Below are 23,789 nucleotides of genomic sequence, written 5' to 3' on the forward strand. Positions count from 1 at the left end.
TATTTGGGGGCCTATAAACTACGCCGACCAGTGACTTTTTCCCCTTAATATCTCTAATCTCCACCCACAATGATTGAACATTTTGTTCATTGGAGCCAATATCATCCCTCACAACTGCCCTGATATCATCTTTTATTAACAGAGCTACCCCACCTCCTTTCCCTTCTTGCCTATCTTTCTGAATCGTCAGATACCCCTGTATGTTTAATTCTCAGTCTTGGCCACCTTGCAACCATGTTTCTGTAATGGCCACCAAATCATACCCATTTGTAATGATTTGTGCCGTCAACTCATTTACTTTATTTCGAATGCTGCGTGCATTTAGGTAGCGTGTTTTCATCCTAGTTTTTAAACCATGATTTTTAGTTTTGACCCCTCCTGCAGCCCTTTTATATTCAGTGGCCCTTTTTGTTTCTTGCCTTTGGTTTCTCTGCCCTCCACTTTTACTCATCTCTTTTCTGTCTTTTGTTTTTGTCTCCTTTTTGTTTCCCTCTGTCTCCCTGTATTGGTTCCCATCCCCCTGCCATATTAGTTTAACTCCTCACCAACAGCACTAGCAAACACTCCCCCTAGGACATTGGTTCCGGTCCTGCCCAAGTGCAGACCGTCCAGTTTGTACTGGTCCCACCTCCCCCAGAACCTGTTCCAATGCCCCACGAATTTGAATCCCTCCCTGCTGCACCACTGCTCAAGCCACGTATTCATCTGTGCTATCCTGCGATTCCTACTCTGACTAGCACGTGGCACTGGTAGCAATCCCGAGATTACTACTTTTGTGTCAATGCTATTGAATTATATTTTCTTACAAACCATTTTATTTTCACATTTTCAGAATTCACAAGTTAACAATAAAATTATACATTCTAGAACAAAAACTTTCCTTTTAAAGTTGTTGATTAAGCTCTTCAGGTGGCGCTTATTAATAAAAACATATTTACAACAACTTTTCTTTATATAGCGCCTTTAACGTAGTCCCAAGGTGCTTCACAGTAGTGCTAGGAGACAAAACAAATAAGTTTGACACCGAGCCATATTAGAAGAAATTATTGCAGATGACCCAAAGCTTGGTCAAAGAGGTAGGTTTTAAGGAGCATCTTAAAGGAGGAAAGAGAGACAGAGGGGTTTAGGGAGGGAGTTCCAGAGCTTAGGGCCCAGGCAGCTGAAGGCACGGCCACCAATGGTTGAGCAGTTATAATCAGGGATGCTCAAGGAAGCAGAATTTGAGATGCGCAGACATCTCCTGGGGTTGTGAGGTTGAAAGAGATAGGGAGGAGCGAGGCTATGGAGGGATTTGTAAACAAGGATGAGAATTTTGAAATCAAGGCGTTGCTTAATCGGGAGCCAATGTAGGTCAACGAGCACAGGGGTGATGGGTGATTGGGACTTGGTACAAGTTAGGACACGGGCTGCCGAGTTTTGGGTGACCTCAGGTTTACATAGGGTAGAATGTGGGAGGCCAGCCAGGAGTCAAATCTAGAGGTAACAAAAGCATGGATGAGGGTTTCAGCAGCAGATAAGCTGAGGCAGGAGCGGAGACGGGCAATGTTACAGCTTTAAAGTGGACTTGTTCGTCAAGAGCCAAGAAGAAAATTTCAGTCACGTAAGTACAGATTCACAGGTCAATTCGTGTTTCTTGAATTCTGTATGGCTCCATAGGAATCTTCTGATTCAATACCCTTTTAACATGAAATAAGATGTTATTCATTTTGTAGATTTTGTTTAATATCATTTTACATCCTTAGTAAGATTCTGTACTGTAGCTCAGGAATATCACATTATGGTCAGTCACAGGGAAATTGCTTAAAATTTGACTTTCTTTTCTAACAGTGGAATTGTAATTAAAATATAGGGCCCGAGTTTGGTCAAACCTAAGCTCTGCCCATTTACTGTCCAAAATACCATTAAGATCCTGACTGTACTTTCGGTGGAAGTTTGGTGGGGAAAAAAACTGCCCGGCAGGAAAAAAATGGGCGTTACAAATGCAACCCTCAGCAAAGTAACGGCGAGGCTGGAGTCGGGTGCAAGGAATGGAAAAAAAAATCTTCAGCAAATGAAAAACAAACCATGACAAATCCTTCAGAGGACACTATCAAACAAAATCGCTGCAAAAGAAATGAAGCAAACCATTTGATTAACCTTTTCTTGCAGGTCTTCATACCCACTGTTCAGGTAAGACCTGCCTCCACGGGGCGGTCTTTTCTCTTGCTGGAGCGCAGGACCGCCGGGACCAATCTCGGGAGTGAGTGGGCAGAAGTACTTTTTTGGCGCTGCACGCCAGCGGACACTTCACAGCGGTCTTCTCTCACTGCTGACATGAGAGCCTCATCAAACTCGCTCGAAGGGGAGAGCGCCGAAAAAACAGGGAGCCCGCCGAGTTGGCGGCAGGTTGACCAAATTCGGGCCCATAGCATTTTGTTTTTAAATAGTATATGAAGTGTAATGATTTGGCTTGTTCCCCTTTTAAATCATGTTTGTGCTTTTGGAAAAAAATAATTGCAGTAATATTTGAAAAACTGGTATGTATGTTATAAAATGATCACCACAAACTTTTCTATGGTTTTCCTTAGGGTTATTGTTTTATATCTTATGTTTTATGGCAAGAAAATAATTAATTGCAGTATATTTTGAACATTAATAAGAGAAAATAAAATCCATTGAGCAGTTGATTATGTAGAGAATCATAGAATACTGGTTCACCAGAGATGATTTTTTATTATCCGTCATATTCCTTAGTTTGTTGCCAATCATACTAATCATCCAGAATACCATTAAATGAATTAGATTTGAATTAATTACTACAAAAATAATCAAATGCTTAATTTAAAAAGTGACTGCATGTGGAGGGGAAAAATCTCAGCCAGTAAAGATGAACAATATTTTGCTGACTTACCAATTCATAGTCATCAACAAACTTGTACTTCTTTTCTTTGTAGTAATTGCTTTTCTTTAAGAAGTACAGGACAATTATATCACACAAGATTGTTGCCTAAAGGAAAGGTTTTAATTATGTTGGGTTTTTTTATATTTAAAGTAAATAAAATACTTCATCAAAGTACTTTTTAAAATTTAAGTATTTAAAACAACTTTTGGGTTATATGAACAGAAAATACATTTAAATAAGGTATACCAGTGCATTGTACAGTTCTCTTTCCCCTTTTAATGGCTGTTTGCAATTAAGGTCAGGATGGTCATAAAAATGAATGGGGAAAAAAATCTAAGAGTCAAAATTTTGCTGTGATACCTCAACTGCAATGGCAGAGGATAGCCTGAAGTACTGAGTTCATAGAGTTGGACAGAGTGAGTATTTTTTAATAGAAAGGAACACCCTTTGGAACGCCTTTCTGCAGAGTTAAGCAGAGTTGAATCGAGTACAAGTGGTGAGTCTTGTACTTTTCCTGTATTAAACGAACATTAACGATACTGTCATTTGTCTAGTGTGTAATTTGGTATTTAACTCTGGAACCATTGCAGGCAACTACTAGTCACACGACTAGCAAAATTGCCGCTTGCACAACATTGACGACCCAGATGGGACGATTTTGAGTTAAGATAAATTAAAATAAGAAAGACAGAAGAGAAATGACAGGAAAAGGTGGAACCTCCCAGTCGTGGGAAGAGCAGTTTAACCAGACCCTGATCGAGAATGTCAGAGGGATGGCTTGAAACAATATGCTCCCCCGGATTTCCCGGAGGAGACTCATTCTTCGACAAAACTAAAAAAGAAGAGAGAGGCTAAATGTGTCTTAATGGCAGCATGTTATACATGCAGCCATGAACTCATTGAATGGCGGTGCAGGCTCGAAGGACCAAATCGCCTACTCCTGCACCTATTTTCTATATTTCTAATTACTTAAGCAGAGAGACCTCAACAAAACTTTACAAAACCAATAGGAGCATGAAAAATCAGGACTTCAGACAGTCGTAGGAAAATTGACAGCCGAAGTTAAGGGATTGAGGCTTAAATTGTCAGAGCAAGCTAATCAAATTGAGACTCTCCAAAATGATTTTAAAAAACTCCATACGCTGCATCTGACCTCTAATATGACTATGGCAGAAAATAACAAGCAAAATGAGGAGAAAATGCGGCCAAATTGCACAGAGGGTCAAAACCTCAGTAGCTGCAAAAGCAATTTTAAAAATCTGAAAGCTGACAGCAAGAGTTTTCAGGGAACACTGAAACAGGGTGAGCAGAAGAACCCTGCGGGATCCAAAAGGAAGTACAAAGCATGGCAATGTATATTGGTGGTTCAGGAAAGCATTGTGTTTACGGTAATAAGCCGACTGTTTAAGAAATGAAAAAAATAGAAAAGCATTTTTATGAATCTAAGATAGAACATCGAATTTGCTACTATGAATGTTTGAAAAGTAATGAAATGTATTGTGTGTGACGCTTCAGTGTGAATGAATGTTAAAAACCACGTGCATGTTTATTTGTGTGTCTGTAGTTTTTCAACTGGCACTGGTTAGTTTGAAATTGGTTTGAATTAATTTGGAGTTATTGAGGTTAATTAACCTGTGAAAACCAAACTTTTATTTTAGCCAAGGTGGAATTTTGGTTGGTTTAAATTGTGTGATAAACCTCTAGTTCCGGACATGAGGCAATCACATATATTGGGTATTTTAAAATAAAAAATTGTCCGACCAATTCAAGATTGTGACCAGTGGAGAAAAGACTGTGTGCTGCTATTATGCATGAAAGCGAGAACCATTGTAATGTGTAAGCTACTGGTATGTGTGGTACCATGTATTAGTATGCGTGTTTGTCGAACTTTTATTAAAAAAGGTAACACTCTGTACAAGCAGAAAGCAACAGCTTGTCAAGAGTAATGTGTTATTTTGAGCATTGTAAAATTTTAAGTTTTGAATTTGAGTGGAAGTTTCCCTCGGTAACGGAAAGAGGATCAGGATTGATGAATTAACCCATTGGGCTGGCATGAAAAAGCCACAATGGAGTTTCTGGTTTTTTTTCTAAGCAGGACTACTGATGTGTCGCAGCATGGTGACAAAAATTAAACTTAAGACTTTGCTTTAAAAAAAATGCTTGCAATTAAGCTGATAACACAGGCCTCTCGGGTACTGTTACAGCACCATCATGACAGACTCCAACCCGTAGCTTACGCCTCACACGTCATAACACCAGTAGAAGCAACTTTCCAGCCCTGTGAGAAGAATCTTCTCAGTGTCTTTGGGGTGGTACATAAATTCTCCCCCATAATTGGACTTAACGCCACACACCCCCATTAAAATGCTGATGGACGGAAATCTCAAGATAGGCTCAGTCAGTTCCCAGCGAATCGCACGATGGACCTTCCTTCTCCAAGAACAGTCTAGTAGCAGCCCAAGACCACTAATCTAGCTCAAAACATGTTGTACCCCGGCGACCCATATCAGTGCGAGATTCTGACTTCAGGTACCTTAGGTGATCCCTTTCAGTCAGAAAGGGAGGGAGGAAGAGACAACAGTCACGAAGTCGAATTTAAAACCCATTTGGCAGCCAGCCAGGCTACAGACCCTGATCTTAAAAATATACAATTAGGAAACCCAAGTGCCAAACCATACCTAGGACAAAATTTACAGCTCCACGACGGAGTAGTGCTTAAAGACGGCAAATATGTAGTCCCGGCATCTGAAAGGGGAGAATTGATTTACCAATGCCACGATATTAATGGGCATCAAGGAATAGATAAGATCACAGTCAAATTGAAGGAGCTATGCTGGTGGCCTGGAATACAGCAAGAAGTGGAAGGGTATGTCAAACATTGCCTGATATGTGCTCAGAACAATCCAACATAGTACAAAAACCAGGCAGAATTAGGACATACTAGACAGGGCAACGGCCCTTAGACTCAACTTCAGATAGACTATGTAGGACCTTTACCCACCTGTCCCTATGGTAAGAAATACATCCTAGTAGTGGTGGACGTATTCTCCAAATGGATCGAAGCATTTCCAACTAACAATAATTCGGCCGTCACAACCACAAAAATACTTATGGAAGAAGTGTTCTCCAGATGGGGATTGCCAGAGGGCATCGATTCTGACCAGGAAACACATTTCACCGGACAAGTTATGCAATTGGCAGGGGTAAAACAGAAATTCCATATCGCCTACCACCCGGAATCAAGCGGAATGGAGAGTGCATGAATCGAACATTAAAAACAATGTTACAAAAATTAGTACAGCAGAACCACACGTCCTGGAACAAGGTCCTCCCTTATGTATTAACGGCCATCCAAAACACATGGTAGCCTCTACAGGCTATTCACCCCGCGAGCTAATGACCGGAAGGGTCATGAGAGGTGTTCAAGCCTTCATGGGATTAGATTTGAATGAAATCCAGAAAACTTCCCTGTCCTCAGAGAAATACATGTCAGACTTGATCAAGTATTTGGAAGCAGCTGGAATTGGGAAATTGGGAAACAAACATAAACAAAGTAAGGCCTACTTTGATGGGAAGGTACACTCATGGGAACTAAAAATCGGGGACCAAGTAATGGCAAAAGTACAGAAAGAAGGAACTTTTCTTGCCCCTAAATATGCAGGACCATTTAGTATAATGGAAAAGGCTAGTGCCTTAGTGTTCAAGGTCTTGGATGACCAAGGGAAGTATAAGTGGCACCACCTTAACCAGCTAAAACCCTTTGGGAAAATAAACAGTCACATGTACCTCGTCATGTTAGATTCAGGGGAGACCGAGTTCATCCCACCCGACCCAGCAGCTAATCCGATCCCAGCCCAAGGTATAATACCCATCTTGCCACCTACCCAAAATTTAGAGGCCGCAAGTAATTCAGAGGAAGCCACCAGAAGGAGGTAGTAACTCAAAAGATGACCAGGTACCCGCCCCAGGGGCCCCTGATAAAGCCCGCGCCTCCCATAATGAAATGACACCAAGTCCAACAGACGGCTTGTCACAAAATTTCAAAGCTATGAGTCTCACACCTCGAGCCACGCCCCCGGCCAGGAAAAGGGAGAAAGGAACACAGTCGCTTGGACTAGAAACCATCCAATACCGTTGCCTGGCTCTGCCCCGGGTTCGAGGAGATTGAGAAGACCTACTCCGTAAGGAGAGCAATTGATACTATGTTTTATTATCCTACAGGGTGGACCTATATGCCAAAAGTAATCCCATACCATGAATCAGAACATTTTCGGGACTTAACCAACAAATGGAGTAATCAGCTGAAATATGGACTAATGATTTTGAATTTTGTGTGTTTGTTTATTACTGTAATTTCCATTGTAATATTCCTATAAGTGGGAATCTCCATTTATTGAATCAGGACCAAGGAAGGTGTGGTGTTAGAGAAACTAATCAGGTTGTGTATGACAATGTACAGAATGAATTGATACCTGTTGTACTTAACATAAGTAATATTCAGTTACCCAACTGGTGCCCGTACAATTTAAGGAAATTGTATCAGGACTTGACTTCACTACTATTGAGACAAGAAATAGGGCTGAAGGAAATGGAAAGTAAGAGTAGATGGAAAAGAGACATTATAAATGACATAGGTACAGCGTATGGGGCAGGAATTGCCACAGTCAATACCTTAGATATTACTAATTTGAACGCTAAGATAAAAGGATTGACCGGATAAGTAAAACAGGTTTTAAATAGTTTAAATGATAATCAGAGACAGATAGTGGAGGCAGGAAAAGATGGCAGTAAGCTGGAGAAAAGAATGGTCACTGTATTAGAAAGCCACGCTCAGACTATCAACCAATTAATCAATACTGCCAAGACAGCAGAGAATCAAACTCAGGCGCAAGTTTTGTGGAGTATTTATGGAAACTGAATGATAGAACAATTACGGGAAAACCTGCAGGAAGCCAATGAAGGTAAAGTCTCCACCTGCATTAACAATACCCAAATTCAGACTGATCTCAAATAAGGAACACCATCCTCTAGATGAATGTCAATTTCGAGAACACTTAGGTGTGGTTCAATGAGGAATGTGCCGGGCCAACAGGAACGCCAGCAATTGGAATAATATTGGGGACACCAGTATTCAATAACTAGACTGGCATGACTCTGTTTGACGTAAGGAATGCTGGAACCATACAAGATGGAGTATGGATAGGACTGACCAATATGAAACCATATGCGGTAAATTTACCTACGGGAATGACTGGGACCAGTCTGCACCAATGCAGCTGAACTACCCAGACTGTGCTCTGTCCATACATGATCTATCCTACCAATGAGGCCCAGTGTGTTTCAAGAACAGCACTGCTAAGAACTGTACTCTGACCATGCAGAATGTGAAGGCCCAAACATTCGTCAGGAGTGCTTATTTGGGAAATGGGATTTATTGCTTCACCGCCACCGAAAAGACATACCATTACGGAACACAAATTTGCCCGATACCCAAACCAAGCTTCTGCATTCACCCGTTGATCCCTATGAGAATTGGGAACGAGGAAGTTAATAATATTGAAAGAAGAGGACAAGTTAATATCACGGTACAGGAAACCTTGAAAACCCAGTTGGAAACTTACTTCACCCGAAGTGACATCAACATCCAGTTACAAAAGGAACACTTAACGGAAATCAGACATAAGTTAGATTTGGTCCACAGAATTTACAAAAAAGTGGAAATAAATACCAGAGATATTGAAGCCAAAATTACCCGAATTAAGATCGACACTTGGTGGGACGAGATTTGGAATTGGGGAGAGAATGTGAATATTCACTCCTGGATCAGACTTTTCTCTCATCTTACGGTCATCTTGATAGCAATAATTTTTCTAGCATTGATGATAATGGTAGCATATGTGAGAAAGTTGGTACGTAGATTGGAGTTACAGCTGGGATGTGCACAAGTAAGAACAGCGTTACAAAATAGACGAAAGGGACCTCGTAGTGAAGCCAAAACCCTACTGTGATCAAATCATATACATATATATATATATATATATGATTGATCAAAGGGAGGAATGTGGAAATATCAGAAAGGATTAAGAAGTTAGTTCAGTCCTAGGATCTAAAAAACTAACAAGCTCTCTTTCACAAAAAAACAAGCAGGCCTTAACCTCAGGATCAATGAGATAAGGGATGAGGTAGAGTTGTAACCATCAGGGAAAGTCATGGGATAATAAAGCCAAATACCAATTAACAAAGTTCCAGCAATTGCTAATGACCGAACAAAAGTTCAGGCTAGGAATAACAGATTGAAGACCAACGGACAGGGGGGAGTTAGCCACCATCACAGGACCAGCTGTAGCCACAGCAGGAGGGTGATGAGAAAGAATTCCAGGGATGAAATTAATGGTCGCACACAGGAAGGGAGACTCCCAACTTGGTAATAACTTTTGGAGGCGAGAGACAAGTTGAGATAACAGCAGAATAACTCTGTATCTTCTAGAAACAAGCAGGCAATTAGTAGCAACCCACATGGTTAACAAAGGGACAAAAAAAGTATAAAGACAGACAAATGTGGACGGTCCATAGCGAGAACCCGGGACCAACACTCAACAGAAGAAGGGAGCGACACTTGAAGGCACAGTGTCAGGACCGGATTGATCACCCAGGACGTAGTGGGTAACTATGAGAGAGTGTTGAGTTAAACAGGGTATTTTGAGCGGCAAGGAACACCTTTTGGAACGCCTTGTTTGCAGAGTTAAACGGAGTTGAATCGAGTATAAGTAGTGAGTCTTGTGCTTCTTTTGTATTGAGGAACTATAGAGTATAAGTAGTGAGTCTTGTACTTTTCCTGTATTAAATGAACATTAACGATACTGTCATTTGTCTAGTGTGTAATTTGGTATTTAACTCAGGAACCGTCGCAGGCAACTACTAGTCACATGACAAGCAAAATTGCCGCTTGCACAACACTGAAGTAGTGAGTTCATCAGTTACTCATGTATACTCATTTTTAGTGTGGAAGCAAGTCATCCTCGACCCCGAGGGGCTGCCTATGATGATGATGATGATGATGATGATGATGATGATGAACAAAGACATTACCAAAAGATGAAGGGGGAGAAATTGGGGACGCTAACTTTTAAAAGTTCGAAAAATTAGCGCCATGCTCCTTCCCGCCCTTAAAAGGAAGGGCCATCACTGCAAGCTATGCAAAAAAAAACTTACCTCTCCCCGACGGCAGCTGCGATCAGTCCAATGCATTCAAGCAGAGTGCCAGGTTGATCGATCGCGGGCAAAGATCGTCCAAAAACCTGAAAGAGACAATGTCATTTTTTTTTACTTACCTCGGCCACCTCGCCTTTTAAGTATTGCCCCCGAAGCGCCTCCTGCAGCTGCCGTTGTTTTCGACCGGCGATTCTGCAGGGGACGGAATCCAAGCTCGGGTCTGAGGCGATGCACACGGCGATGACATCACAATCTCTGGGCGAAGATCATCATGGCACAACGCCACTCCGCAGCTGCTAACCTCCCGCTGAATATGGTGGGAGTCGGTGTGTTAGCGCTACGTTATCACTCCCCGGAGGCGATAACGGGAGGTGCTAAGGAGGCCAAGTTCTAGGCCGAAATACTTAGGAGAAGTAAAACAACATGAGTGATTACATACTCTGCCCCAAGCTCCTAACAGTATATGGAGATACATTAGCAGCAGTCCAGAATGTCTTGGGGGATGCACATGTGCCAATAACTTCTCATTTTAAAAAAAGTGACACTGGGGTTAAAAACACAAAATCTGGTTGGTATAATCGAAAAGTTTAGGTCCTGCCAATGAAGAGGATCAGGAGTGTTACTTTCGGCCTCAACTGACGAGATTTGCGTCCCTCATTAAGTGAGTTTCTCGGCTTCTATCGACTTCTTATTGGAAGAGAATCAAAAATAGTCTTGCTACATTGAAGCACATCTGCTGTCAGCTTCTTACGAAGCAACAAGATCATCTGTAGGGACGAGTAGAGTAAATACTTAACCCTCCACACTGTAAAGAAAATATAAATTCACATGTTCAATATTGTTCAAAATATCTATTGCATATCCATCATTCTTCATTACATAAAATAACTTACCATTCCTAATAATGCTAAGCCAGATCCGATATTGATCATTGTAGGGATAATGTCAAATTGCCCAGCCTGTGCAGAACATAACATTGTTAAAGCAGTATAATATTCATGTTAGAACAACTGGTTAAAAGTTTCTGCTGTAAACTTTCTGTCCTCAATCTGTAACCTGTGCAAGAAACCTGTCATTCCTTTGACCTAACCTTGAATTGTTTAGTTTAGATCATCTCCTCATACCGTTACTATGTTTATAAACTTTGCATTAGTTTACACATTCAGAGTTACTCACAATAGTTCAAAATCTGCACCAATATTAACATTTGTGTCTCAAATTCAGTGTTCTGCAGGTTTGGTGAGGTTTTGCCATTTTTGGCACTTTCGCACAGTTTTAGTTTTAATTTCCAAAGGTTTGCCCACCAATCTCAACTATATAATTTTTTGATAGCTTCTTCAGTGCTATGTTTGAAATTGAATTTTGATTTGAGATCAGCTCCTTTGGTCTAGAGTTCCTAATTGAATTTGGGAACTACCATATATTGGTAGAGCAGTCCAGTTTTGTATTTCCTCATGCACCATCAGTTTATACTACTTTGCAGTGCAATACAATTGTAGCAGAAAATCCCCGATTTGAAATTAAAAGCTAGATTACTTTCTGCACTTTGTCAAATCTTTCTCCTGAAAACATTTTGCAAAGTTTAAAAATTTGAACTGGGGACAACTGATAAATAAACAGTGATCACTATAGTAAGTCTAGATCTCAGTCAGCAGTAAGATAAAAGTTCATGGGGTTGGGGGTAATATATTAGCATGGATAGAGGATTGGCTAACTAACAGAAAACAGAGAGTTGGGATAAATGGTTCATTCTCTGGTTGGCAACCAGTAACTAGTGGGGTGCCGCAAGGATCAGTGCTGGGACCCCAATTATTTACAATCTATATTAACGACTTGGAAGAAGGGACTGAGCGTAACGTAGCCAAGCTTGCTGATGATACAAAGATGGGAGGAAGGGCAATGTGTGAGGAGGACATAAAGAGGCTGCAAGAGAACATAGACAGGCTAAGTGAGTGGCAGGAATTTAGCAGATGGAGTATAATGTTGGCAGGACTGGAACTGATGTCCTGGGGGTAATACTTGCCACTGCAGTTCGGGAGTGTCTAAACTAATATGGCAGGGGCTTGGGAACCTATGCAGCGAGACAGGGCGAAGTAATATGGAGTCAGAAACAGATGGTAGAAAGGTAAAAAGCAATAGTGGAAGGCCGAGTAAACAAAGGCAAGAAACAAAAAGGGCCACACTACATCATAATTCTAAAAGGACAAAGGGTGTTAAAAAAACAAGCCTGAAGGCTTTGTGTCTTAATGCAAGGAGTATCCATTATAATAAGGTGGATGAATTAACGGTGCAAATAGATGTTAACAGATATGATGTGATTGGGATTACAGAGATGTGGCTCCAGGATGATCAGGGCTAGGAACTCAACATCCAAGGGTATTCAACATTCAGGAAGGATAGAATAAAAGGAAAAGGAGGTGGGGTAGCATTGCTGGTTAAAGAGGAGATTAATGCAATAGTTAGGAAGGACATTAGCTTGGATGATGTGGCATCTATATGGGTAGAGCTGCAGAACACCAAAGGGCATAAAACGTTAGTGGGAGTTGTGTACAGACCTCCAAACAGTAGTAGTGATGTTGAGGAGGGCATCAAACAGGAAATTAGGGGTGCATGCAATAAAGGTGCAGCAGTTATCATGGGTGACTTTAATATGCATATAGATTGGGTTAACCAAACTGGACGCAATATGGTGGAGGAGGATTTCCTGGAGTGCTTAAGGGATGGTTTTCTAGACCAATATGTCGAGGAACCAACTAGGGGGGAGGCCATCTTAGACTGGGTGTTGTGTAATGAGAGAGGATTAATTAGCAATCTCGTTGTGCGAGGCCCCTTGGGGAAGAGTGGCCATAATATGGTGGAATTCTACATTAGGATGGAGAATGAAACAGTCAATTCAGAGACCATGGTCCAGATCTTAAAGAAGGGTAACTTTGAAGGTATGAGGCATGAATTGGCTAGGATAGATTGGCGAATGATACTTAAGGGGTTGACAGTGGCTGGGCAATGGCAGACATTTAGAGACCGCATGGATGAACTACAACAATTGTACATCCCTGTCTGGCGTAAAAATAAAAAAGGGAAGGTGGCTCAACCGTGGTATCAAGAGAAATCAGGGATAGTATTAAAGCCAAGGAAGTGGCATACAAATTGGCCAGAAATAGCAGCGAACCCGGGGACTGGGAGAAATTTAGAACTCAGCAGAGGAGGACAAAAGGTTTGATTAGGGCAGAGAAAATAGAGTATGAGAGGAAGCTTGGGGGGAACATTAAGATGGACTGCAAAAGCTTCTATAGATATGTAAAGAGAAAAAGGTTAGTAAAGACAAACATAGGTCCCCTGCAGTCAGAATCAGGGGAAGTCATAACGGGGAACAAAGAAATGGCAGACCAATTGAACAAGTACTTTGGTTCGGTATTCACTAAGGAGGACACAAACAACCTTCCGGATATAAAAGGGGTCAGAGGGTCTAGTAAGAAGGAGGAACTGAGGGAAATCCTTATTAGTTGGGAAATTGTGTTGGGGAAATTCATGGGATTGAAGGCCGATAAATCCCCAGGGCCTGATGGATTGCATCCCAGAGTACTTAAGGAGGTGGCCTTGGAAATAGCGGATGCATTGACAGTCATTTTCCAACATTCCATAGACTCTGGATCAGTTCCTATGGAGTGGAGGGTAGCCAATGTAACCCCACTTTTTAAAAAAGGAGGGAGAGAGAAAACAGGGAATTATAGACCGGTCAGCCTGACATCAGTAGTGGGTAAAATGATGGAATCAATTATTAAGGATGTCATAGCAGCGCATTTGGAAAGAGGTGACATGATAGGTCCAAGTCAGCATGGATTTGTGAAAGGGAAATCATGCTTGACAAATCTTCTGGAATTTTTTGAGGATGTTTCCAGTAGAGTGGACAAGGGAGAACCAGTTGATGTGGTGTATTTGGACTTTCAGAAGGCTTTCGACAAGGTCCCACACAAGAGATTAATGTGCAAAGTTAAAGCACATGGAATTGGGGGTAGTGTGCTGACGTGGATTGAGAACTGGTTGGCAGACAGGAAGCAAAGAGTAGGAGTAAATGGGTACTTTTCAGAATGGCAGGCAGTGACTAGTTGGGTACCGCAAGGTTCTGTGCTGGGGCCCCAGCTGTTTACATTGTACATTAATGATTTAGACGAGGGGATTAAATGTGCAGATGACACTAAATTGGGTGGCAGTGTGAGCTGCGAGGAGGATGCTATGAGGCTGCAGAGTGACTTGGATAGGTTAGGTGAGTGGGCAAATGCATGGCAGATGAAGTATCCACTTTGGTGGTAAAAACAGAGAGACAGATTATTATCTGAATGGTGACAGATTAGGAAAAGGGGAGGTGCAACGAGACCTGGGTGTCATGGTACATCAGTCATTGAAGGTTGGCATGCAGGTACAGCAGGCGGTTAAGAAAGCAAATGGCATGTTGGCCTCCATAGCAAGGGGATTTGAGTACAGGGGCAGGGAGGTGTTACTACAGTTGTACAGGGCCTTCGTGAGGCCATACTTGGAGTATTGTGTACAGTTTTGGTCTCCTAACTTGAGGAAGGACATTCTTGCTATTGAGGGAGTGCAGCGAAGGTTCACCAGACTGATTCCCGGGATGGTGGGACTGACATATCAAGAAAGACTGGATCAACTGGGCTTGTATTCACTGGAGTTCAGAAGAATGAGAGGGGATCTCATCGAAACGTTTAAAATTCTGATGGGTTTAGACAGGTTAGATGCAGGAAGAATGTTCTCAATGTTGGTGAAGTCCAGAACCAGGGGTCACAATCTAAGAATAAGGGGTAAGCCATTTAGGACCGAGATGAGGAGAAACCTCTTCACCCAGAGAGTGGTGAACCTGTGGAATTCTCTACCACAGAAAGTTGTTGAGGCCAATTCACCAAATATATTCAAAAAGGAGTTTGTAGTCTGTAGTCCTTACTACTAGGGGATCAAGGGGTATGGCGAGAAAGCAGGAATGGGGTACTGAAGTTGCATGTTCAGCTATAAACTCATTGAATGGCGGTGTAGGCTCTAAGGGCCGAATGGCCTACTCCTGCACCTATTTCCTATGTTTCTATGAGGAGAAATGTCTTCTCTGAGGGTTGTGAATCTGGAATTTACTGCCTCAGAGGGCTGTGGATGCTGGGACATTAAATAAATTTAAAACAGTAATAGACAGTTTCTTAAACGATAAGGGGATAAGGGGTTATGGGGAGTGGGCAGGGAAGTGGAGCTGAGTCCATGATCAGATCAGCCATGATCTTTTGAATGGCGGAGCAGGCAGAAGGGGCCTTATGGCCTACTCCTGTTCCTATTTCTTATGTTCTTATGTAAAGTGGCACATTGAAGCATCCAAGTCTTGTGTAGTTTCTCCCAATTTAGCCAAATGGATCAAGTATAAACCCACATGTACAGAGGATACTTTGAGTAGAAATATGATTATTATACCGAGTGGACTTGAAGCTGAAAAACTGGGGAATATCTACAACATGTTAATAGGCCATTTTCTTTTTTTCCCACATTCTACCCTTCTGCTTGAAGGTGGTGGTTCATGTTGGGTGTTGGCCCTGACACGTCCTTACTACACAGTATAAATGCACACGAGGCCCATGCTTGAGAGAAGGTCTTATTCCTTAGCACTCAAGTGATGAAGGTGGGTGGAGCTTCCCCTTTTATACCTGAAGGTCCAGGTTAGGAGTGTCTCCCACCTAGTGGTCAGTGTTCTCACGGTGTTCAACTTAGGTCAGTTTATACATGGGTTACAATGCTGGTTGAATACATGACATCACCCCCCCCCCCCCAAAGTCTTATTGGGATCACAGGTTGAGTCTCTCTGGTGGTTTACGCTCCCTTGTAGAGCGCCTGAGTTGGGGCTCCGGTTGTTGGGCGCTGGCCTGAGTGTCTGCTGTTTGCAGTGCCTCAGGCCTGTCCGGACTGCCCACAGTGGCTGGGCTCTCCTCCCTTTGGTTCCGGTGTTCGGTCACCTGTGGTGGAGTGAACTCTATATCGTGTTCTTCCTCTGCTTCTTCTCTGGGGTTGCTGAACCTCCTTTTTGTTTGATCCACATGTTTGCGGCAGATTTGTCCATTGGTAAGTTTAACTACCAGAATCCTATTTCCCTCTTTAGCAACCACAGTGCCTGCGAGCCATTTGGGCCCTGCAGCGTAGTTGAGGACAAAAACAGGATCATTTACATCAATACATCGCGCCCTCGCATTCCTGTCATGGTAGTGATATTGTGACTGGCGCCTGCTCTCGACAATTTATTTCATAGTGGGGTGCATAAGGGATAATCGGGTTTTGAGCGTCCTTTTCATTAGTAGCTCTGCAGGTGGAACCCCTGTGAGCGAGTGTGGTCGGGATCTATAGGCCAACAGGAGGCGTGATAAGCGGGTTTGTAGGGAACCCCCTTGGAATCTGAGCATCCCCTGTTTGATTATCTGCACTGCACGTTCTGCCTGGCCGTTTGAGGCCGGCTTGAACGGTGCCGTTCTAACATGGTTAATTCCATTGCCTGCCATGAAGTCCTGGAATTCAGTGCTTGTGAAGCACGGGCCATTGTTGCTGACCAAGATGTCCAGTAGTCTGTGGGCGGCGAACATTGCCCGTAGACTTTCTACCGTGGCAGAGGATGTGCTTGAATTTAAAATGTCACACTCAATCCATTTGGAGTAGGCGTCAACGACAACCAAAAACATTTTCCCCATGAAAGGACCTGCGTAGTCCACATGGATGCGTGACCAAGTCTTGGCGGGCCATGGCCAGGGGCTAAGGGGGGCTTCCCTGGGCGCATGGCCCAGCTGGGCACATGTGTTGCACCTGCGAACACAAAGTTCCAGATCTGGTCTATCCCTGGCCACCAAACGTGTGACCTGGCAGTTGCCTTCATTGTGACAATGCCCGGGTGCCCATTGTGGAGTTCTCTGATGAACACCTCTCTGCCCATCTGGGGCATGACTACGCGGTCTCCCCACAGTAGGCAATCGGCCTGAATCGAGAGTTCATCCTTGCGCCTGTGAAATGGTTTAAATTTCTCAGGGCATGCCCTGTACGTGGCTGCCCAGTCCCCATTCAGGACACATTTCTTGACTAGAGACAATAGCGGGTCTCTATTTGTCCAGACTTTAATCTGACGGGCTGTCACGGGTGAGCCTTCGCTTCCGAAAGCTTCAACAGCCATGACCATCTCAGCACTATGCTCGGTAGCCCCCTCAGTGGTGGCTAATGGGAGCCTGCTGAGTGCATTGGCGCAGTTTTCGGTGCCCGGTCTGTGCCGAATTGTGTAGTCATAGGCAGCTAACGTGAGTGCCCACCTCTGTATGCGGGCCGATGCGTTTGCATTTATGCTGTGTAGTAAGGACGTATCAATGGATGTCATGTATTCAACCAGCATTGTAACCCATGGATAAACTGACCTTTGGCATTGACATGCTGCAACACACACCCGACACCATAGGACGACGCATCGCACGTTAACCAAGTTTCTTACATGGGTCATATAGCGTTAACAGATTGTTGGAAAATAACAAATCGCGTGCTCTATTAAAAGCCCTTTCCTGGCTTTCCCCCCAGACCCATTCGCGACCTTTGCGTAGGAGCACGTGTAGCGGCTCTAGCAGCGTGCTTAATTTGGGAAGAAAGTTACTAAAATAGTTCAGGAGCTCCAGGAACGAACGCAGCTCCGTCGTTTTACGGGGTCTGGGTGCTCTCTGGATCGCTTCCATCTTGGATGCAGTAGGGCTGATCTCGTCTGCTGCTACCCTCATCCCCAGGAATTCTACCTCTGGAGCTAAGAAGACGCATTTCGCCTTTTTCAGTCGCAGACGTACACGGTCCAGTCTGCGTAGCACCTCCTCCAGGTTGTGGAGGTGTTCTTCAGTATCGTAACCCATAATGAGGATGTCGTCCTGAAAAACCACCGTCCCTGGAATCGACTTGAGGAGGCTTTCCATATTTCGTTGGAAGATCGCGGCGGCCGAGCGAATCCCGAATGGACATCTGTTGTACTCAAACAACCCCTTGTGTGTCGTGATGGTGGTCAGCTTCTTCGACTCACTCGCCAGCTCCTGGGTCATGTAAGCTGAGGTCAGGTCCAATTTTGAAAAAAGTTTGCCACCGGATAGCGTCGCAAATAGGTCCTCCGCTCTCGGTAGCGGGTACTGGTCTTGGAGTGACACCCGATTGATGGTGGCCTTGTAATCGCCACATATCCTGACCGATCCATCCGCCTTGGGCACCGGCACAATCGGGCTCGCCCAGTCACTGAATTCGACTGGCGAGATGATGCCTTCCCTCAACAGGCGGTCCAATTCGCCTTCTATCTTTTCCCGCATCACGTACGGCACCGCTCTGGCTTTGTGGTGTACTGGTCTGGCGTCCGGGTTTATGTGAATCACTGCCTTGGCCCCCATGAAAGTGCCAATGCCGTGTTGAAATAGTGAGTCAAATTTGTCCAGGACCTGTGAGCATGATACTCGCTCCACAGAGGAAATTGCATTGACATCGCCCCATTTCCAGTTCATGACAGCAAGCCAACTCCTCCCCAGTAGTGCGGGACCGTCCCCTGGGACAATCCAGAGTGGCAACCTGTTCTCCGAATCTTTGTGGGTCACGACTACCGTGGCGCTGCCTAGCACCGGAATGATCTGCTTTGTGTAAGTCCGTAGCTGTGCGTCAATCGGCGATAATTTTGTCCTCCTGGCCTTGGATGCCCACAACTTTTCGAACTGTTTGATACCCATCAGGGACTGGCTGGCACCCGTGTCTAACTCCATTGATACTGGGATGCCATTGAGGAGCACTTTCATCATTATCGGTGGCGTCCTGGTGTATGAACTGTATATGTGCTCCACATGAACTCGCTGAACTTCAGCTTCCAGCGATTTCCCCCAGTGTTCATTTCTGCAATTTCTGCAGGTATTTTGCTCATCTCTGCAAACTCCGGCTGAATGTATGCCTCCACGCCTCCAGCATGAATTGTGGTTTGAAACAAAAGGTCCCTTGCCAATCGATCGTCCCTGACTGCCCCTGTTATTGTCCTTGAGTGCACCATTAACAGGTGTTGATGGCCCCATTACTGGCCGCATTGTCCCTTGCAATGGCGTGAATCGCTGTTCAGCTTGCCATTGTCTCTGTCGAACTCCCCCTCTGGGTTCGACTACATGTTGGGGCATGCCTGACTGCCCTTGTCTGCCTGGAGAACTGTGTGCTGCTTTAACAATGTTGAATCTCTGTCCCAACCATTCCTTAACACAGTACCTCTCGTCTGTTCTGCTAGTGGCCATGCTTGCATGGTTTAAATCCCAGTTTCTTGTCACCATTGATACGTCCTTACTACACAGTATAAATGCACACGAGGCCCATGCTTGAGAGGTCAGTCTGTGACCTGTCCTTTATTCCTTAGTACTCAAGTGATGAAGGTGGGTGGAGCTTCCCCTTTTATACCTGAAGGTCCAGGTTAGGAGTGTCTCCCACCTAGTGGTCAGTGTTCTCACGGTGTACAACTTGGGTCAGTTTATACCTGGGTTACAATGCTGGTTAAATACATAACAGGCCCCAAACCCACCTCTGCGACAAACTTTTGGTTGCTCATCTCAACATCGCCTATCATCCATTTTTGTCTGATTACACCTGTCATTATACCCGTGAAGCACTTTGGGATGTTTTTCGACGTTAAAGGTACCATATAAATAAATGCAAGTTATTGTTGTTAGTTGTTACTACTATTCATAGCACAATTTGAAGTATCAAAGATGAGCAACACTTGTATCATAAAAGCATCAGGGAAACAAAGCGACAAATGGTGTAATTTTGTTTTAGTTACTAGTTCATACATCCTGCATGAAAGTGATACTACAATGAAAGAAATGTACCTGTTCTTGGCTGTTTGCTGTCCAATCTCACTTTTCACCCTTCCACTTCACAAAGACACTCTTCTTCTCATTAAGAGAAACTCATATGTTCCCATCGCCCAAGTTCACGCAAACATTATTCTCTCCCCTTCCCTTCCCCCAGCTTTCATCACTCCTGGTACTCCTGAATCACTTCCTGAGTCGCTGCTGCTTTGCTCAGGGAACCAACACTGCTGCTTGTTGTGGGTGCATATTCTTGATCTCATGATAGTTTAATGAGATGAGAAATTCACAACCACAGTGTGCATCAGAGCTGGATCCCTGAGCAAAGCAGCAGGGAGGAGTTGGGAGCAGTTGTGAGTGGCAAAGCATAGCCTTAGAAAAAAGCTGTTTAGTTAGCCTAACGCTTACTGCATTCTTCATCAAGAAGGTAGGAGGGAACTATAATCTTAAGTCACACCTGCCCTGAATTTATTCTGTACTTAGCCTCCATAAAGAATTGAACGAGGCAGCTATGATAGTATCCATATACCACATTTAGTCCTGTTCAGCAAATGGCTGACTATATTTTGACTTTTTTAATTATTCGTTCATGGGATGTGGGTGTCCATGGCAAGGCCAGCATTTATTGCCCATCCCTAATTTCCCTCGAGCAGATGGTGGTGAGCTGCGTCTTGAAACGCTGCAGTCCATATGGTGACGGTACTCCCACAGCTGTTCGGGAGGGAGTTCCAGGATTTTCACCCAGCGACTATGAAGGAACGGCAATATACTTCCAGGTCAGGATAGTGTGTGACTTGGAGGGGAACTTGGAGGTGGTGGCGTTCTCATGCGCCTGCTGCCCTTGAGCTTCTGGATGGTAGAGGTCGCGGGTTTGGGAGATGCTGATGAAGAAGCCTTGGTGATGTTGTGATTGACTCGTGCAAGATTGTAATGTAAAGTATGAAAAAAAATGTGGTATCTTGAGTTACAAATGAATAGCATTAAGAATACTGATGGTAACCATATAAGGACATTGTAACATTGGAATTTTGAACGGCATCTGATTAATGTACATCTGTTGGATTACTGTAAGGTGTCATGGTTTGCACTCTCAAGGGTCCAGCATGAATAGGAGTAGAGGCAAAGGCATTCAAGGAATCTTAATGCCTAGAGCCCTTCTCTCTCTCCTGCAAATATGGAGACAATCGTTTTAAAATTTCTGTTTTGGGCCATTTTCCCTTGAGCTGGCAGCAGGTTTATAAAAATCTGATTATCTGATTGGATAGTTTTATATTTCAGGATCAAGAACTCCAATTATCTAATGGGATATTTTGATTCAAAAGGGATTGTTGTTGTTCACAGCAGTTGAAATAAAAAATAATAAATGTTCACTCACCTGTCCAAAAACTTCAACCTCAAATCGGATTCCGAATGCTTTGAACAATGTTCGTGTTTCTGTTCCATTCACATTGAAGTATTTAGCAAATCTAGTTTTAATTTAAAAAAAAATTAGATACAGTTCATTAACTGGATAATGTAAAATTCAAACAGTGGCTTTTCTTCAGCTGTTGGGCTTTTGATACCTTAACTATACTGTTAAAGCTTTACCCTTATGTAAATACTGTAAAGACTAACCCTATGCTGTAGGAATGTACTGAACACAGAGCAGCATTGACAGCTATGGAGAGATCTGCAACCCTGGACAAAGTATGATAAGAAGCACCAAGATGAAAGAAGTGCAATAAACTGCCTAATGGTTTGTTTCTTACATCAGTTTTGAAGATGTTCCATTTTGTATCGGATGATCTTTGTGATTCAGTTGTTACATCTTATATGGAATTTCTTGTGTATTTTTGCCCAGATACATGTGTAATTTGGGCATAAAGCAGATACCCGGCGTAAAAAAATGAGAGAACTCGGGCACAAGTGTGTTACACACGTAATTACGCTATGCACAAATTTCCTCGCACATTAACGCCCACCTATCAATCCCTGCACCGACTGCATCTCGACTCATTATCATGCCAGGCTAAAGAGACATCCACTCGAATTTCCTGCAATTACGCTGGTTCAAAACAGGTGTAAATTAAGCCCAGAATTTTTCTGGTGTTTATTACAATTATTTTGAGCATTTTAAAAATATATTTATCTTCACTGAAACCTGCATTTTTACGCTTCTAGAAATAAACCTCGGTACTTTATTTGCACTTTAAATGGCCTTATCAATAGTGATTTATGTATCTGTTCTCCCAAAATCTCCTTGCTCCTCTACCCCATATTTCAATCCATTCTGCTATGTAGATCCTGACTCCATCTTTGTCATGAGTCTCTTATATGGTGCCTTATAGAAGGCCTTCTGAAAGCCCATGTACATCACATCTACCACATTGAAAAAAATAACAGAATAGAAAAGGACAAAGAATTCCAAAAGGTTGGTTAAACATGTCCTTTTAGAAATCCATGCTGATTTTGAATTATATTCTTCCTCTCTGGATGTTTTTATTATCTGATTATTTAACAGAGATTCCAGTATCTTTCCTACCATTGATGTTAAGCTAACTGGTCTATGCTTCCGTGGGTTAGCTCCATCTCCCTTTGTGAAGATCGGAATTGTATTTGCTGTTTGCCGGTTCACTAGCATCATTTCATTTTCTATTATTTTTTTAATGTATGGATACTAATTATAATGGAGATAGCCAGGGCATCATCGCAGCACTTAACCCTAATTTCAGAGGATCGAATACTCTGCCAGACAAAGGGCCCTATTTTCGCCACGATTGTGCGCCGTTTTTTAGTGTCCAAATGTTTTTTTGGGCGGGAAATACTCAGTTTCCAACTTCCGCCAACGTTTGGACACCGGCACCGACCACGTGCAGCAGTTAAAACATTTTTGACGCAGACACGAGTCAAAACTGGATCGGGAGCCATTTTTCTGGACTTAATTGATTTTTTTTAGTGCAGCGCACACTGCCCAAAAGCCCCGCAAAAAGAACATACATTAATTTAAGGAATCAGCGGGTGGGGGGGGCAATAAGAATACACGATAAAATAAAAAATTTTTCCCACAGGGAACTCTTTTTGGATCAAGGGAAGAAGATTTCCGGGCCGAAAGGACTGCTCCCCCCGCTGCATTCCCGGGCCGAGAGGACGCTCCCCACGGGCTGGACCCACTGCAATCCCGGGCCGATAGGACTGCTTCCCACTGGCTGGACCCACTGTAATCCTGGGCCAAAATGGCTGCTCGGCCGGACCCGCTGCAATCCTGGGCCAAATGGCCCCCCCCCCCCCCCCCCGCCCCCGCTCAGACCTGCTTCCTCTGCAAGTTGAAGTTTGGGAGCGGGAGGGCCATTCGATCCGGGATTGCAGTGGGTCCAGCGAGAGCAGTCTTTTCAGTCCGGGATTGCTGCGGGTCCAGCCGTGGGTGGGGGGGGGGGGGGGGGGCGGTGGCAGCAGATCCAGCCAGGGGGTTGTGGTGGCCGAGAGTCCAGCGGGGAAGAGGTCCTTTGTGACCCTTTTGGCAGCGGTGGGGTAACAGTCCTTTCGGGGGAGCGGGCGTCAGCTTGCTTCAGCATCTCTGGCTGCCCTGGCAACTTCAGCTTTTTTGCGCATGCCCAGAGAGTTTTTAGCGCAGACTAACTTCAAAGAGCACTGCACCAAATTCAAATATTTCTTTGGCGAAAGTCCTGATTTTTTTTTTCTGGCGCAAACATATACAAAAAAATCGTATGTTAACATGCGCGGGCGCCAAAAATCCAGCAAGTGGAAAATAAGGGCCAAAATCTCTAATTATTGACTTTGGGGTTCTCTATACTCCAGATGCACTGCTACTCAGCCATATAAAAGGTGGA

At 43.6% G+C, this 23,789-nt stretch overlaps 1 protein-coding gene across 3 annotated transcripts in view; it reads right to left on the reverse strand.

Moving 5' to 3' along the window:
- Positions 1–753: 753 nt before the first annotated feature.
- p2rx4a (purinergic receptor P2X, ligand-gated ion channel, 4a) overlaps positions 754–23,789 on the reverse strand; it is a 75,200-nt gene continuing 52,164 nt past the window's right edge. The window contains exons 9-12 of one of the 3 annotated variants that reach the window (XM_070886348.1): positions 21,338–21,428; positions 10,987–11,052; positions 2,891–2,986; positions 754–1,676 (exon numbers count right to left, since the gene is read on the reverse strand). In XM_070886348.1, the coding sequence (XP_070742449.1) occupies positions 1,620–1,676; positions 2,891–2,986; positions 10,987–11,052; positions 21,338–21,428 (310 nt within the window). In that variant the 3' untranslated portion in view covers positions 754–1,619. Of the gene's footprint in view, positions 1,677–2,890; positions 2,987–10,093; positions 10,180–10,824; positions 10,899–10,986; positions 11,053–21,337; positions 21,429–23,789 lie in introns of those variants that run through there. The other 2 variants (XM_070886349.1, XM_070886350.1) reach the window with 2 other exon arrangements.

This window comes from Pristiophorus japonicus, chromosome 8, assembly GCF_044704955.1.
Source record: "Pristiophorus japonicus isolate sPriJap1 chromosome 8, sPriJap1.hap1, whole genome shotgun sequence".
Lineage (NCBI taxonomy): Eukaryota > Metazoa > Chordata > Chondrichthyes > Pristiophoridae > Pristiophorus > Pristiophorus japonicus.